Source organism: Temnothorax americanus, unplaced genomic scaffold (genome assembly GCF_048541705.1).
Source record: "Temnothorax americanus isolate GAGA-0224 unplaced genomic scaffold, ASM4854170v1 Scaffold10, whole genome shotgun sequence".
Lineage (NCBI taxonomy): Eukaryota > Metazoa > Arthropoda > Insecta > Hymenoptera > Formicidae > Temnothorax > Temnothorax americanus.
Genome location: NW_027509231.1, coordinates 3,987,554 through 4,003,596, shown reverse-complemented (window position 1 = coordinate 4,003,596; position 16,043 = coordinate 3,987,554). Strand labels below are relative to the sequence as shown.

Below are 16,043 nucleotides of genomic sequence, written 5' to 3'. Positions count from 1 at the left end.
AAGAAATTGACCAATCACAGTCGATTATTCTTCTCACATTCGACTGTGATTGGTCAATTTCTTAAAGATTACGGCTTAAATCAACGGTTACGGCTATTATAAACCAACCCTTAACTGGTTAAGGGGAAGTTGAGCGTCCAGTTGAATTATTCGACGCTGACCGAGATCTTTGTAATAGGAGGCCTGTCCTTTTTAAGCCGGTTTTACATTACGTCGCAAACGATGGCAACTGCGCTAGTTGAAAAGAACAGGAGAACAGATAAACTGTGCAAGAAGTTTAGCTGAATAGAACAGACCTAAAATTTATCAAAAATCAGGAATTTAACCAAAAAAAATTATATGATGTTTTAATAGGATATGCGAATCTACAAAATGTATTGTTAGATCGGTATTCATAATCGGATCTTTTATTTAAGATCATACCCTCACGGGGGGGGGTCTTTCCTTTATCTTAAGAAAAAAAATATATATATTATATTTAAGATCATCTTTTAAATATATATATATATACAATCTTAGTGCCCGTCTCTCTCTCTCTCTCTCTCTCTCTCTCTCTCTCTCTCTCTCTCTCTCTCTCTCTCTCTCTCACGATAATTTACTCCGCGTAAACAAGTGATTTATCGTAAGTTACTACGGAAATAACGCTCGCGTAAACGTAGTATGTGATTGTCAATTTCTTGCACTTCGCAACTTGCGACTGCTTGCGACTCGCATTGTAGACCTCGCATTATAGAGGTCGTAACCGCGCGCGCGCGCGCGGCGCGGCGCGTTGATTGAAGCCGTAATCTTTAAGAAATTGACCAATCACGGTCGAATGTGAGAAAAACAATCGACTGTGATTGGTCAATTTCTTAAAGATTACGGCTTAAATCAACGGTTACGGCTTCTATACGAAAAAGTGTGTCGGGCCCTAATGGTCAATCCAGACAAACTTGCACAAGTGCATAAGCATATATATATAAAGAAACAGATTGGTCTATTTTCTTATGCACTCTGGAAAAAAATAAAAACGGTTATAACCCACTTTAGGGTCTAGCCCACGATTACACGTAACTAAAAATCGTAATTAGCTATTCTATTTCAAAGATTTTTAAGTTATACTAGTCAATTCTATCAATTAGTTCTGTCGATATTCAGTTACGTAAAAATAACTTTCACTTAAGGGGCACTAACCAAAATGTTAATTAGAGTTACGATATCCAAATAATTTGATTACTATAACCATGTGCCCCAAAGTGGGTTAAATAGTATATTGTGCACCAAAAGGCGAAAGTAGCGTGTTTTTCAGACGAGTGTGAAGTTTGCCGCCCGAGCCGAAGGCGTATTCTGATTTGTCAGGTCGATTGCTTACAACCGTCGTATATCGCTATACGCCATGTTATGTGCTTTGGCTCTAAAATGCTATAATGTACGTGACGTAAACTATAGATTAATTACCCACCCAGAGTGAGTTTTGGAACATATGAGCCTGAAATTCTATCAAGTTGAGAGACTTGTGGTGGGTGGAAATCAACCGTCTCGCGTTGTAAACGCGTACATATGTTCTCGAGATGCTGCGTTGCCGGCCGCAGCGGTATACATTGACATGCGCGGCGCGCGCAACTCGCCGGCGCCATAGACGAACGCCACGTATTTCGTTATGTGCTAAGTGCTAACCGTGTCGCCGCGTACCGGCAAGTGCACAACATAACGGAACATTTATCACGGTATTTATTTCATATCTCATCCCAGCGGGGACGGACCTTTGATCACGCTGATTACCGCCGCTATCGGTGGTCCAGTCAGTTTCAGATCCTCGTCGACGATGTTTCGCGCGCACGCGGCCGCGCTGATCTGCGCCCTCGCGCTCTACCTGGGCGTGCGGAGTGGCTGCGCCGCGGCCGACCTCGTGGACCCGGACCTGGTGGTGCGGAACGTCGAGCGGCACATCGACCTGCAGTCCCAGCTGACGAAAATCAGCACCCGGGTGGTGCTGGACAACAGCGGCCGGGATCGTAGCGTCCCGAGCTTCCTCTTCTGCCTGGACGACGCCCAGAGCCGGTCGGTCAGCTACGTGGCGGCGCGGGTGGAGCCCGGTAAGCTGGAGCTGAAGGTGAAGGAGACCAAGTTAGCGGCGCACCGCGACCGGGTCTTCTACTCCGTCGATCTCGGCAACCATCTGGCGGCCCGGCGCACCCTCACCGTCGAGCTCGAGACGGTGTTCGCGCACGAGCTGGCGCCGCATCCCAAGCAGATCACCCAGCAGGAGAAGCAGCTCGTCCGTTACACGGGGAACGTGTACGCCTGCCTGCCCTACGCGGTCGCCAAGCAGACCACCTACGTGGCGTTGCCCACGCGCAACGTCGAGAGCTACGCCAAGATCAAGCCGGTCTCCCAGACCGGCTCGATGCTGGCCTACGGTCCGTACGAGGCGCAGCCGCCGTTCGCCTACGAGGAGATGACGGTGCACTTTGAGAACAACAACAAGTTCCTCACGGTGACGCGGCTCGAGAGGGTCGTCGAGCTATCTCACTGGGGTAACATAGCCGTCGAGGAGCACATCGATCTCCTGCACACCGGAGCGTTGCTGAAGGGGTCCTTCTCGCGTTACGAGTACGCCCGGGAGTCCAAGTCCGGACAGGCCAGCATCCAGAGCTTCGACACCGTCCTGCCGGCGGCCGCCTCCGACATTTATTACCGCGACGAGATCGGTAACATCTCCACGTCGCACACCCGCGTCAAGAAGGACTCGGTGGAGCTGACTCTACGGCCGAGATTCCCGCTGTTCGGCGGCTGGAAGACCCGTTACACGATCGGGTACAACGTGCCCAGTTACGAGTACCTCTTCCACTCCGGGGACGAGTTCGCGCTGGAGATGAGACTGCTGGATCACGTCTTCGACGACATGGTCGTGGACGAGCTGGTCCTGAAGATCATTCTGCCGGAGGGCGCGCGGAACGTCAAGCTGGAGCTGCCGTATCCCGTGACCCGGCTGCCGGACTCCCTGCACCACACGTACCTGGACGTCACCGGACGTCCGGTGATATCCGTGACCAAGAACAATCTGGTGGAGAATCATATACAGAATTTCAGGCTCAAGTACACGTTCCCGCGTCTGTTGATGCTGCAGGAACCGCTGATGATCGTGCTGGCGCTGTGGCTCATGTTCCTGGCGGTCATCGTGTACGTGAGATGCGACTTCTCCATCGACAAGGACGAGGCGTCGGAGAGCAAGCTGAGGATCGCCGGGCAGTGCGAGAAGATCCTCGCCGCTCAGGATCGCCGTATCGCGACCTACTACAATCTCGAGGAGCAGCTGGCGTATCTGAAGGTGTCCAAGGACACGAACGGGTTCCTGTCCGCGATCAAGGGCATCAATCAGGATTACAAGGCGGCGAACAACGCGCTCAACGAGATCGCGCAGAAGATCAAGGGCGAGTCCAGCGACGTGTACGATCGCATCCAGGAGCTGCAGAAGTGCGATCGTTATCTGAAGGAGATCTACGGCCAGCTGCAGGGCCTGTATCTGGAGAAGCTGATCCCGGGCAAGATCAATCGGCAGCAGTTCATCGACATGGAGATGGCCATCTCCAGGAAGAAGGAGGACTGCATCGAGAAGATCAACACGATCGTAAAGTCGCTCCGGTAATCGTCCGTGTCCCCGCGTAAAATAAAAACCCAAGGACTTTCGAGAGCAACGAGCGGTGTTTGCGATTTGCATTATACAGTAACGCCGAACCTCGCATCTGTTAATATTCCATTCGCGAGCACGACGACGGAAGGATTCCATACATTCACAAGCGCATCGAGTCACGAGAAAACTTATCTAGATTTAAGATTTATAAATAAGGATTTATAATAAAAAAAAAATATATATAGAAAAGGAGAAACATGAAACGAAACGTTTTCGTTGTATTCTTTCTGTTATCTTCAATAAACGTTGTATCAATAAGAAAACTGGTAAAAGATAATCCGATGCTGTTATATATCTCTATCAATGTTTCTTATTAAAAAAATGCTCGCGTGGAATTGAGTGCAGCCAGTTGAACTTGCAAAACTTGAGAAAAATAACACTTTGATCATTTACAGATGATTATATAATTATGTATAAATTGTGATTGCTAGATGTGGTACAAGTTGCAGCTAAAAATTCTTTTTGATTGTGATTGCTGGATACGTTTCAAATTGCAGCTGAATATATATTACAAGTATAATTACATATTATTACAATATATATATATTACAAGTATAATTATATATTATATTACATATGTTACAATTATATAGTAGTTACAATATTCTATTGTGGAAAAAAAAATTATGCAGAAGAGACGCAAGTGCATGTTTGTGCAGCTGCAAGACCTAGACCCCAGAGTGCCCCAGACCCCCTCCTAATCGGTCTAATCTCTCGTCCATATTTTTCTTTTTTAACATATATATCTAAGATGAGGAGTACGCTTGGTTACGCTAGAGCGGTTGCTATACGGGCTGATCGATGGCGGGCGAATTGACGCGCGACGGGGATAGCGTCGGGAGTCGGGACGATCCCTACTGCGCATGAAAGCGCAACGTCAGTCCTCCATCGGTCTCCCATGTGTCGTTCCAGCCGAGCCGGTGGAAACGGCGCGGGCGCGGACACCTGCTAACCTCTCCGTCTACCCTCGGCCGAACACCGAACACCCGCACGAACGGGCCAGACTCCGCCTAGGAAACGTTTCATGCTCGCAGCTAGAATGTCCAATTTGCGGAAATTTATAGGTAAACGCGGTCGTTCCTCGCGTTCTGATCGATTTACGCGATTTCCGTCTCGCGATGGGAGGTTATGGCGACGCGAGACCTTTTAAAGGTCCCTTTTTTAACTCGACGAGATCCCTTCCGTCGATCTCGGTGGATTTTCCGATCCTCGCCCTTTCTGGAGGATGCCGAGTTCTTCCGGGAGTCCTCGAATGCCTCGCGAGACGCGTTGGATATTTTAGCGTCGTCCGCAGTTTTTTGTGCATCATTAATAATACTTTGCTGGCACGTTGAAGCATCTGTAAACATATACAGAACGTCTTGCACATTGCACAATTTGCCCCTTGAGCGGTTTCCTATTAAATGGAGAGTAAGTTAGCGTACTTCATTGTGCTCCAATTGTTGTAGACATCGGAGCCAATTTAACGGATTCCATGTACCAAGGGATCTACCACGGGTCCCAGAAGCATCAGCCGGATTTGGATAAAGTTTTAGAGCGAAGTTGGAAGAACAATCTCTCGAAGATCATCATCACGGCTGGCAGCGTGGAGGATAGCAAGAAGGCTCTCGAGATAGCGAGAACCGATGGCAAGTATTATTAAAACGTGAGAGATTGCATTGATATAAATCTTTCTTCGTGTTCAAATTAACGCTTTAGTTGTAGATCTGATCTTAGTTCTCAATTTTCCCGTCTTATATCTATTTCTACCAATATAAAATAATTTTTATCTCGGTTTAACTTAAGGTAAATGTACCAATTACCTGGATACCTATGTCTGGATACAAATTAAAATCAAAGAATCAAAGATAAAAATATTTTTCTTGTGTTATAGTTTTATCTTTGATTTTAATTCGCGTTATGCTTATTTAAAAACTAAAATGGTAAAGGTGTCCAGACATAGATTTTAAGTGTTATTAGTTTAGTACATTTACCTTACTTTTCATCTTTTTCCAGTTCTATGAATTAGAAAAAGATAGAAGATAAGTTAAATCGAGATTAAAGTTAAGCTACATTGGTAGAAATGGACGTTGCCCAATTAATTTAAATTAATTTTGCACGAGTGACTGATCGCCGTCGAATCAATAAATTGCAGACAGACTGTACTCGACGGTCGGCTGCCATCCGACCCGTTGCAACGAATTCGACGAGTATGGCAATCCGGAGGAGTACCTCGAGTCGTTGTCGGACCTGGCGCTGAACAACAAGGATAAAGTCGTCGCTATCGGCGAGATGGGCCTGGATTACGACAGGCTGAATTTCTGCCCCAAGGAGGCTCAGAAGAAGTACTTCGAGCTGCAATTGTCGTTGTGCTCCACGCTGAAGCTACCCATGTTCCTGCACTGCCGCAACGCCAGCGACGACTTCGTGCGAATTCTGAGGAAGCACAAAAACGAATTGACGCCGGGCGTTGTACATTCCTTCGACGGCAATCCGGAGGACGCGAATTCCATCCTACAATTAGGCTTGTACATTGGGGTCAATGGATGGTAAAAGATCGACAGTGCTGATGATTCTCGTTAAGAGCTGAAAGAAGAAAGGAGAGCGCTTCGATAATCCCGTCTCGTTTCAGCTCGTTGAAGACGGAGGAGAACCTTTTCGCGATCACTACCATTCCGTCGGACAGGCTTATGATAGAGACCGATTGTCCGTGGTGCGAGATCAGGTCGACGCACGCATCCGCGAACGACGTTATCACGCACTTCCCGTCCGTGAAGAAAGAAAAGTGGCAGGCGGACCAGATGGTTAAAGGACGGAACGAACCCTGTACGATAGTGTGAGTATACCCTTCTCTTCCCGCAAGTCGCAAAAGAATTACATACGATACATTATATATTATAACATGACACAGCGTTAACTTCTGCAAGATCTTTAAACTGTGGTGTATGTATACGATACGATCTTAATTACTTGCAGTCAAATATTGGAAGTCCTAGCGCGGATCAGAGACGAGGAGGAGGAGTACCTGTGCAATCAAATCTACAAGAATACGATGAAGCTCTTCTTCCCGTACGAATTATAGTGTGCGAGTACTCGGCGCCGCGAAAATATAAGCGGACTTGAAGCGCGCTGACGGGACACGCGCTCGCGATGAAGTAATCAGGGATAAAAGCTGTGAACGTGCGCAAAGCGGAGTGAGGAAATAAGAAAGAAACAGCTAGGGCACGCCGCTGAAACTCTATTGAAGGGAGGAAATGAAGACACTCATTTTTACATACGTGGCTTTATGGACAGTGGCTAACCGTCACTGTCCACAGATCTCTCTTCCCATGTAAAACTTTAATATATTCTTGTTAAAATTATATTATTATCATATCTCATATTCATCTATCGCGTTTCATCGCTATCCATTTCATTATTATTATATTGCGATATTTATTAATACTATTCTGCTATTCCTAAAAATATCACCGTTGCCGCTGTGATTTATTTCTGTGACCCATCTTTCCGTAATGATTTTTCCTTAAATCTTTTTATTACGGTCTGTAGTAATTTCTCCTTTACTACATCTACAAGAGCCGTTATGAAAAAAAAAATTTATTCGATCATTCAATATAATCGAATGTAAGTATATTCAATCAAAATCCTCAAAATTATAAATGAAAAAAATACAAAATACTAAATATCGCATTTTCGACGATTTGCGTACAATAGATGTAATGTATGGGGATATACATATATATATTACTTAATAATAATTTCAAAGAAAGTGGCAGAAAAATATTCGTCTTAAAAAGTGTCCGCATTTGTTCCAGTTTTTTTTTTTATAAGATCACGAAATTTTTCTCGTCAGGGCCAACCAAAATAGAGGATATAGATTTTCTCATCGAGATATCACAGGTAAAATGGCCGACGCATTTGTGATCTTCGGAAATATATATGTAACGCTTCCGTGTCATAAATAATAAATGCCGAGTGTCGCGTGGCGAGGCGAAGGTTTCGTTCATCGACGCAATAATTATTCATACAGCAAAACCATTGGATTTTATTCATGGCACTTTGGAGAGGGTCTGCACTTTCTCGTACACCCAGTCGTACGTTTGAATGGCGTACGACTGCGTCGTGTCAAAAGCCCATATGGCGTAATTACGGAGACTTTCCGGGCTGAGCTTGCCCCTGAAAAAAGAGAAAAAAAAAAGGTCACGGTCGGGTACTCGATTATACAGCCTCCGCATAACGTATAAGCGCACTTACACAAAGACATTCTTCTCCAGCCACTGTATCGACGCGCTGGAATGTTCAACAACTTTCTCTCCAAGCATAATGAAAGAAACTTTCACAAACTCTAGTCCCTGAATACTTCGAGATTTAATTTGCTCCAAGATCCCCGGAGCGTAATGCTCGATCTGTGCAGAAGAAAAAGATCACGTTACAAAGTGTGTTTTATATCGAAGAGTCGTGTTCGATAAAAATATCTGAGATCTGTCGTTACACTTACCGTATCCCGAACTATAGGTACATTCCTCTCGACGTATGCCGCAGCATTGTTGTACAGTTTAATCGAAATATTTCGTACTACAATGCAGACATCGCCAGTTAATTTAATGTACGGTGTACACCAGTCTACAACGGCTTTGTAATATTCCGGCGAGCTATCCTTAATTGCTTTGTGTCCTGCAGACGAATATAACTTTAGAGTGGTCCACGCCTTTTCTACATGTGTCAATATTCCACTAGTTTTCAAGAACTTTCCAACTTGGGACGCTACAATACATAAACAGCCGATAAGTACGATAAAGTAACGAAACATTCTTATCGCCAATTTGGTTAGAAGAGCGATTAGAGAGGCGGTGATGTGCCGATGGGCTTATCGCGAGGCTTGTGACAAATGAGTATGTTGTTAGTGAACTATTATATTATCTACTGTTTGAAGTGTTGTTCCATCGCAAGGCAAGATGATGACTCTCCCTGAATGACGACGTTACATTACGACAAAATATTTGAACCCCAATTGAAGCACAGAAACGAAAAGTATACAAGGAAATGTAAAATGATTGGAATGACAAGCTGACGTGAAATGAGAAGCAAGCAGAATGATGAAGCATCTTATTCATGGAGAGCTCTTACCCTCGAAAGAGCCATGTTTCTGTGTGTCGTACGCCACAATCGCGCCGATCAGCAGCAACAAAAAGAAACTGGCTGATCTCCATGGAAAGCCGCGTTTGGATTTGGAGGACGTCATTTCCTTCAGCAGTGCCTGGAAAGAACGTATACGATGTAAGGCAAAGTTTCTCTCAGCAATGCTTTCTATCCCTGCCCGAACTTTGAGCACAAACAATCATTCTATCGCTTCTATCGTCACGCGTCCAACTGAATTACTCACGTCGCCGGATTCTCTCTCTCTCTCTCTCTCTCTCTCTCTCTCTCTCTCTCTCTCTCTCTCTCTCTCTCTATTCGTTTATAATAATATCAAACAAAGAGATAATGTCAACAACGAGAGTCACGGAAATCACGGTTCCGGTATGTGTCCGCACAACGCACGGACGACGCACCGAGTATCTCGCGCACCTTGTCGGGAGGACTTTGAGATCGCGTGCGACGCGTTATCCGCGGCGATCCCGATCGATGGCTATACGCTATGCGCGGAATCGCCTAGTCATCGCCTGGAGGGAAAACTTTCCGCGATTCGCGAGCGATCTCCCGCGGAGATCACCAGATCACCTCCGTCGCACACGCATAATACACACACACACACACACTTACCTGCGGAAAATCAGGGGGGAACGCGTTCACTCGCGCGCGGGTAAGCGTGTTTTCCTCGCCGTGCTCGGCGTGCTCCAGAAGGGACGAACAGGAGGGGGGCGGAGAGGGAAGGGAGGGAAAAACGGAGCCGCGCGTGCCGTGCGAGCGCCGAGCGGTGCCAATGTCGTCACTCCGACACTCCGACCGAGGGGGGGGGGGGGGGGACGACGGCGATCAATAACCGCGTACGCTCCCGAAAACGATGGCCTGGCCGGCTGCCTTAACCGCTCGATCGCGAGCGAATCGCCGCGAGGCCGAAAAACGCGGAGAGCCGGCGCACCGCCGCGGCGCCGAAAAATCCCGTTAGGAATTCCCGGTGCGCGCCCGAAACCGCTTCCGCGAGCGGGGCCAGCTCTTCCCCTTTTTTTTCACTCGCTTGCGGCGCGGAAGAAATCTGGGTCTCGGGCAAGGACAGGCACGCGCTCAAAAAAAAAAAAAAAAAAAAGCGGATAACGATCCCATTGAGACCCGACCAGGTTGCGTAAACGCGACGGGGGGAGGGGGCGTGTGTGTTATCGTTTTTACCGATTAGAATTGACAGTTTCGTTTACCGCCGCTCTTCCGGGGTCCGAGGTCGATTCTGGAGAAGTCGGTCCTCTCTTCGCCGAGTCGCGCCAAGCGGAGCGACGCGTCTCGCATGAACATGAACGTCGAGATGATGTATATCATGTATCGTGGAGAGAGCGCGAGAGGAGACACGCGAGCGTAGGGGAGAGAGAAAAAAAAAAGAAATTCGATTCTACAATAGGCGTTCACGGAGTTTACGGTACGGCTCTCTGTGTTCCGTCGCTGATTCGCTGATGATATACGTACATACATACATGCGCGTGACCAAGGGGAAGGTCTATTAGGAACGACCGCGCGCGCTGCGTAGAATTTCGCGCACTGCCGGAGACTGCGACGCGCGCAATTGCGAGCTTTTAATCTACCGACGGCGTTGTTACACGAGGCGAACCGGTCAACTGTCAAGCCTGTTATCGAGCGTCATTGATAACGGATCTCTCCGCCCGGACCCGGTTCGCTTTAATTAAACTTTTAATCTTGTTTAACGTCGTAAAGAAAGAAAATGAGATTGGTCTTTATTATCTTGGGTTTTTTCTCTTCTTTTCAGAAGACTGCGGAAGACTGTTCTTCACGCGTACGCGTTTGCGTATAAAAGTTGAAAAGAAGTTGAATCCAGAGGCAATGATTTGATGATGTTACAGAGAATGTCCATACATACATGTATATCAGAGGAAAAGAATCGTATCTCCAGTTTTTGTCAAAAAATTGAGTTAATACATTTTTCGATATAACAGGAGCTCAAATTGTATAACGGTAAAGGCGTCTTATGTCTATTATTACTGGTTCCTAAGATACAATGGTCAGAAAAAGTTTAAACGTATCGGTTAAACTACTTTATTTAAAAACTTAATAAATAAAGTTACTACTTTTATTTTATATCGAAAAAAGTATATGTCATTTTTTTTTCTCTATTAAAAATTTTAAACCTTGTTTTCTTGAAATGTTCAAAAAAATTTACATACGATCCTTTACCTCTATAAGATACAGATATATATCTATCTTTACAATACACAATTGTGGCAATAGAATCGAAAGTTGTGGGATAGGAAGAGCGCGAGATTCCCGAGACTCGCGAGATCGGCGAAGGTCTAGGAATTCACCGAAAGAAATGCTTTCTAAGTTTAATTATACCCGTGACTGCCCGTTCGCGCGTCGGAGCGGATAAATTTTCCATTCACGAGCTCACGAAAGTGTTGCCTCGGGCATCGCGGGAACACATGGTATAATATGTCACATTAAATGCAACACGTGCAAGTTACGTTTGTTACCTCGTTGCGCACGCGATCATTGTCATGGGCGGAGTCGCATTGTTAGCGCAGGAATGCCGCGCTTCGAGTTTTACGACGCAACTGGATCTAACAATCAGTTGGACTCAATGATTATATAGTAATTTTTTCTCACGTGTAATCTCTGACATTTACCGTTTAGGTCTGTAGCCTTTGTAAACGAGATACATGCGATTCTTAATTAAAAACATTTTTTTTCTGTGCATGATTCTTATTATATAAGATAATGGAAGAAATATTTCCTATCGAATTCACCCGTTTGGTAAAACGGTAATCAAGTTTGTACATCTCAGGCGACGATGGGCAAATAAATTTCTCTCGGTGAACAACACCGATATAGCACATGGTTATTGCTTAAAAGTAAGCGGTCTTTTTGCTCTCTGTAAGAGATAAGCGTGTTATAACAGATATTTAAGTAGATTGAAATGAAAGCGAAACGTAAACGTGATATGTTATCGGACGCGATACGTTTCGATATATTATCAGGTGATAATTATTTACGATGATAATGTGTTTTATGTGCCCGCAATTTTCATAAATATGTACGTTATTTAATACGACCCGCATCCTTCTCTCAATAATAAAAAAATTTTAAATATAAATTTATTTGTACTGTACTCTGAAACACGAATTTCATTTTCTTGGGTTCCTTCCTTTACTTCACACATCCTGACAAAATTTTATTATAAAAATGTGCAAGGGAGAAAACTCACCTGAGACGTTTTCTTGCATGTAAGCGCCAGGTTTTCGTCTTTGGCCTTTTTCCACTTTTCACCATTGTTTTGGATAGTTCCGAGGGTTTCTTTGAAATGCTTAGTTTTGAACTTCGTTTTCAAACTAGTTTCTATATTGCAACCTGTAAAAACACAGATTTTTTATATTTTTTATTTTGCATAAATATATATCTATTTTAGCACGTGAGAAAAGCGCGAGTGCTTACTAATATGTGATAGAAGAAGACTGGACGGGTATAAATGCTTGGTGTAAATGGAACTCCAAATAGTGAAGCAAAGAGGTTCCGTGACAAGACAGTCCGTGAGAGCCTCAATCAACTCGTGCCTGTAGTTCGGATCCGATTTCTGCGACACTTTCCCCATTAACATTTCGAACAATTTCGTGTAACATATGTCCTTGTTCCTGAACAGTATCGACTGCGAAAGATATGTCGACGTTATTGATCTCGCTGACGCGTACCGAGGTGTATCGCCAAGTTGAACATGCGTATTACATATCGTTTTTACGATTAATTAAAATACGACGCGCTTAAAACTCACGCTTGCGTTACTTACTCTCAACTTGTCGATACTCGCTCCAAGGCCGAAATTCGTGGATACAATGTTTTGGAACCTTTGAGAATAGATATCCGTGACGATGCTCAGGTACAGATCCAGACTGAGATCGTGGACGTTGTCATGGACGTGCCCGAAGACGAGATCGCTGAGGATTTCCACGACGTAGCTGGCGTAGCCCTTCGTCTCCAGCATCGGTGACATTACCTCGTGCCAAATCTTCAAGCCGACCGCAAGATTCTTCTGGCCGGCCTGCGACCAGGCCCACAACAGGGACAGTCCAACGTTTTTCCTGTTTTCATAGGAGTTCCTTATGTTGATCAGTTTGGGAATGTTGGCGGCGGTCATCTCGGGATTTAAATGCGCTAGCAGCTGTAAAAATATCCTGTGACCGACGACGGGGAGTCCCTTGACCATGTCGGTGGCCATCGCCGTGAGAGTGTTCTCGTAAAAAATTTGTATGGTCTGCTGGCCGGTCATCTCCACCGCTCGCTCCAATATGGAAGAGATCGCCTTAGGTACTAAACTTAACGGGTAACCCTTGGATTTTCCTGAGAGTATCGTATCTTCCTTGATGATGGGTATTTTAATGTTGAGGAAGGCATCGAGCTCCTTCAGCCAGAGTAAGGGAGCCTCGGGAAATCTTACTTGCGCAGTGGCCAGAAGTTCATCGAGCTCCTCCGGATTGATCTGCGTGCGTTTTTAAAGAATTAATTAATAACATGCCGAATTAACTCCATGTTTCCATGAAACTATAGAAATTTGAAATAAAACGGAATTAATTTATATTTTTCTTAAATATGCACACGATATATCTGCACTTTAGAAATAAAGAATCATATCTCTATTATTATGAATTTAGAGAGAACAAAGTTTAAAGTTTTAAATAAGGAAATAGTATATTTTTTTAGTTACAAAATAAAAGTAGCAACTTGATTTATTGAGTTCTTAATAAAGTAATTTAACTGACACGTTTAATAGTATACAACTGCTAATAACAGCTAGGTTTGACCAAATTAAGGCACTATGAAAATTTTCAATAAGACTTTTTCTAAACATTATGTCTAAGGAACTAGCAATAATAAACATAATAGACATTTATACTATTATACAATTCAAACTCTTGATATAATGTAAAATATATAATGTATTAACTCCATTTTGACTAAAACTGGACATGTGATTCTTTGTCTCAAAGGAATAGATATATATAGATAAAAATAAAAATATGCATATAAAAAGAGATTAACAGCAAATATATCTCCCGTCAAACTCTAAAGCTAGAGAGTCTTACCGCGTTCAATGCATCCTTAATGGTTTTTGGAGGTTTCTCTTTTGGAGGTTGCTCTTGTTTCTTCTTTTCAACATGCTGCTGCTGCTTCTGCTGTTGCTTTTTCCTCTCCTCGTTCTCCTTTGTCTTATGCTCTTTCCCCTGCGGCTTGGCAGGCTTCTTATTCTCCTTGTTTCCGTCCAGGTTGTCGTACAGGGTCTTTACTTGACTTAACGGCACTAAAATCACATACATATTAGGTCAGATGTATAACTTTCTAGCTGTCTATTTGCAAGACAGCTCCAAGTTGAGATAAATTAACCTTTAGGCTTGCAAGATAACTCCAGAGGGATGATTTATCGCAGACTACAAGTATTCCTGTATCATTCTGTATATAGCTGCAGTCTGCTCAATACTACAAATATTTCAAAGCATACCTCTTCTTCTTTCTTTCAGAAGAAGTCTCTTGAAGAAAGAAGACGAAGAAGAGAATCCTTCAAAGCATTTGTAGCATGAAACGGACCGCAGCCTGTAATCAAAAAAGGATATGATCGCAGAACAAGGGTCGCAAAGTGCACACACTCTAGTACCCATATTGCGATCCTCTCTTCACGCATTTCAACGCGCGATTCAGGCTGCGGTCCACTTGACGCTAGAAATGTTTTGGAGCGTTCTTCTTCTCCTTCTTTCTTCATTGAAAGAAAAGAGAAGAGGAATGCTCAGACAGGTCGGACGATCACTCGGGGGTCACATCGTTCTCCCGGCGATACGTCGCTGACGAATCGACGAAGTTACGGAGAATTGGAGCGAAAGCTAAGGAAGGCTATAATCGCCCGGGAGAGTAGAAAGTGGGCCAGGTTATGACGGGCGACTCACAGAAGTCCTCGACCTTCGGCGCGTTCTCGATGAACTTCTTCTTCTCGGCCTTCGTCAGCTTGGTCGACTTGTCGTTGCTCCTGTCCTTCTTCCTGCTGACCAGCTCCCAGCTGCCGGCGGACGACATTTCACGGCGAAAACTGTGGTGCAAACGTAAACGCGATCAACGACAGAGCAACACACACACACACACACGCGCGCGCGCACGAAAGAGAGAGAAAGAGAGATGACACGCTGCTCCGAAGGCACTGAAGTTGGCTGGAGCTGGAGAACGGCGCAACTGGAGTAAATACAAGCGCGTCGCGTCGGTCGGTCTCGTTGGCGAGGTGTCAAGTCACAACCAGTGGTACGTGGTAGCGCATGCGCGCTCGCGCAACTGCCACGCGCAGCAGTGCACTGAGTGCGCACCGGCGAGCTCGCACTCGTACACTACATACTTATTTTTGTTTTCCCGCTTTCTCCCTCCAAGAACCGAGCGCGAGAGAGCGCGATCCAGGAAGAGGCCCGCCGCCCGCCGCCCGAGAATGCACACGCTTGCGTTTCAGGAACAAAAAAAAAAATAAATAAGAATGAGAGAGAATGTGCCGCGAACGAGGAAGCGCGCGGCCGCGGAGTACGCGGATATAAAATTGTATTTTGTAGATTTTGCACGTTAAACATATTAATAATGTTTTACATTTAATGAGAGACGTTCTTTTCCCGACTCTTAAAATAAAAGCGCGAGCGGGACGATTATATATAGTTCGTTCGCCGAACGGCGAACTTTATTTCCAAGAGTGGACTTCGATCGAACTCCAATTAGCAATAAATTCAATCGGCAGAGTTGTCTAAAGCAGATTTTCTAACGTAATATTCGTTGTCTCTATAATCTATGTCTCTAATCTAATCTCTTTCTTTCTAATAAAAGGTGAAATTAATAACAGGTGAAACACAGGAGCGATATGATATAGATTCAATCCAGTTAGAGAGAAAAAAGCCATTTACTGGATCTTGGCAGTCTAATAATATTATTGTGTATACTTCTTCCCAAACTCACAATCAGTAAATCCATATACTTAACTCGATAATCGATTTAAATTTTAAAAAGTGAAAGTAAAATTGATTAAAAGATTAATATAATTTAATCCTAGGTATACTATATCTGATAAGTTTATTTATCGGAGTTTGATCAAATACATCTTTAGAATTAGATTAGATTAAATTAAATTAATCGGTGATTAACTCTGTAGTATTTCATTAACACGGATATAGAATTATGAATTTTTCTTCGCACGTGCATTCGCGTTAGGTTCGCACTTTGACTT

At 44.4% G+C, this 16,043-nt stretch overlaps 3 protein-coding genes and 2 long non-coding RNA genes across 6 annotated transcripts; 3 read left to right on the top strand and 2 right to left on the bottom strand.

The window, feature by feature from the left end:
- The first annotated feature begins 1,527 nt into the window (after positions 1 to 1,527).
- On the top strand, positions 1,528 to 4,261 carry LOC143898649 (dolichyl-diphosphooligosaccharide--protein glycosyltransferase subunit 1). The gene is made up of 2 exons (XM_077408255.1): positions 1,528 to 1,706; positions 1,782 to 4,261. Exon 2 carries the CDS (start codon positions 1,805 to 1,807, stop codon positions 3,626 to 3,628), a length of 1,824 nt encoding a protein of 607 aa, XP_077264381.1. The 5' UTR covers positions 1,528 to 1,706; positions 1,782 to 1,804; the 3' UTR covers positions 3,629 to 4,261.
- A 164-nt stretch (positions 4,262 to 4,425) lies between these two features.
- On the top strand, positions 4,426 to 7,580 carry LOC143898653 (deoxyribonuclease TATDN1). Of its 2 annotated transcripts, none has more exons than XM_077408277.1 (5): positions 4,426 to 4,737; positions 5,122 to 5,305; positions 5,812 to 6,201; positions 6,285 to 6,488; positions 6,629 to 7,580. In XM_077408277.1, the coding sequence occupies exons 1-5, from the start codon at positions 4,698 to 4,700 to the stop codon at positions 6,732 to 6,734; spliced, it is 924 nt and encodes a 307-aa protein (XP_077264403.1). In that variant the 5' UTR covers positions 4,426 to 4,697; the 3' UTR covers positions 6,735 to 7,580. The 2 variants fall into 2 exon arrangements, with proteins under 2 accessions (XP_077264403.1, XP_077264394.1); XM_077408268.1 differs by having other exon boundaries at positions 4,429 to 4,737; positions 5,122 to 5,301; positions 5,808 to 6,201.
- LOC143898667 (uncharacterized) lies at positions 4,848 to 5,237 on the bottom strand. Its single transcript, XR_013257274.1, has 2 exons — positions 5,098 to 5,237; positions 4,848 to 5,012 (listed from the first exon to the last, which is right to left on the bottom strand). It is a non-coding gene; the product is annotated as an uncharacterized LOC143898667 (long non-coding RNA).
- A 90-nt stretch (positions 7,581 to 7,670) lies between the features above and the next one.
- Positions 7,671 to 15,073, bottom strand: Tmem214 (Transmembrane protein 214). The gene is made up of 9 exons (XM_077408243.1): positions 14,740 to 15,073; positions 13,888 to 14,102; positions 12,594 to 13,283; positions 12,245 to 12,455; positions 12,018 to 12,160; positions 8,780 to 8,909; positions 8,151 to 8,416; positions 7,907 to 8,058; positions 7,671 to 7,828 (listed from the first exon to the last, which is right to left on the bottom strand). The coding sequence occupies exons 1-9, from the start codon at positions 14,864 to 14,866 to the stop codon at positions 7,702 to 7,704; spliced, it is 2,061 nt and encodes a 686-aa protein (XP_077264369.1). The 5' UTR covers positions 14,867 to 15,073; the 3' UTR covers positions 7,671 to 7,701.
- On the top strand, positions 10,002 to 10,708 carry LOC143898662 (uncharacterized). Its single transcript, XR_013257273.1, has 2 exons — positions 10,002 to 10,470; positions 10,566 to 10,708. It is a non-coding gene; the product is annotated as an uncharacterized LOC143898662 (long non-coding RNA).
- Positions 15,074 to 16,043: the final 970 nt, after the last annotated feature.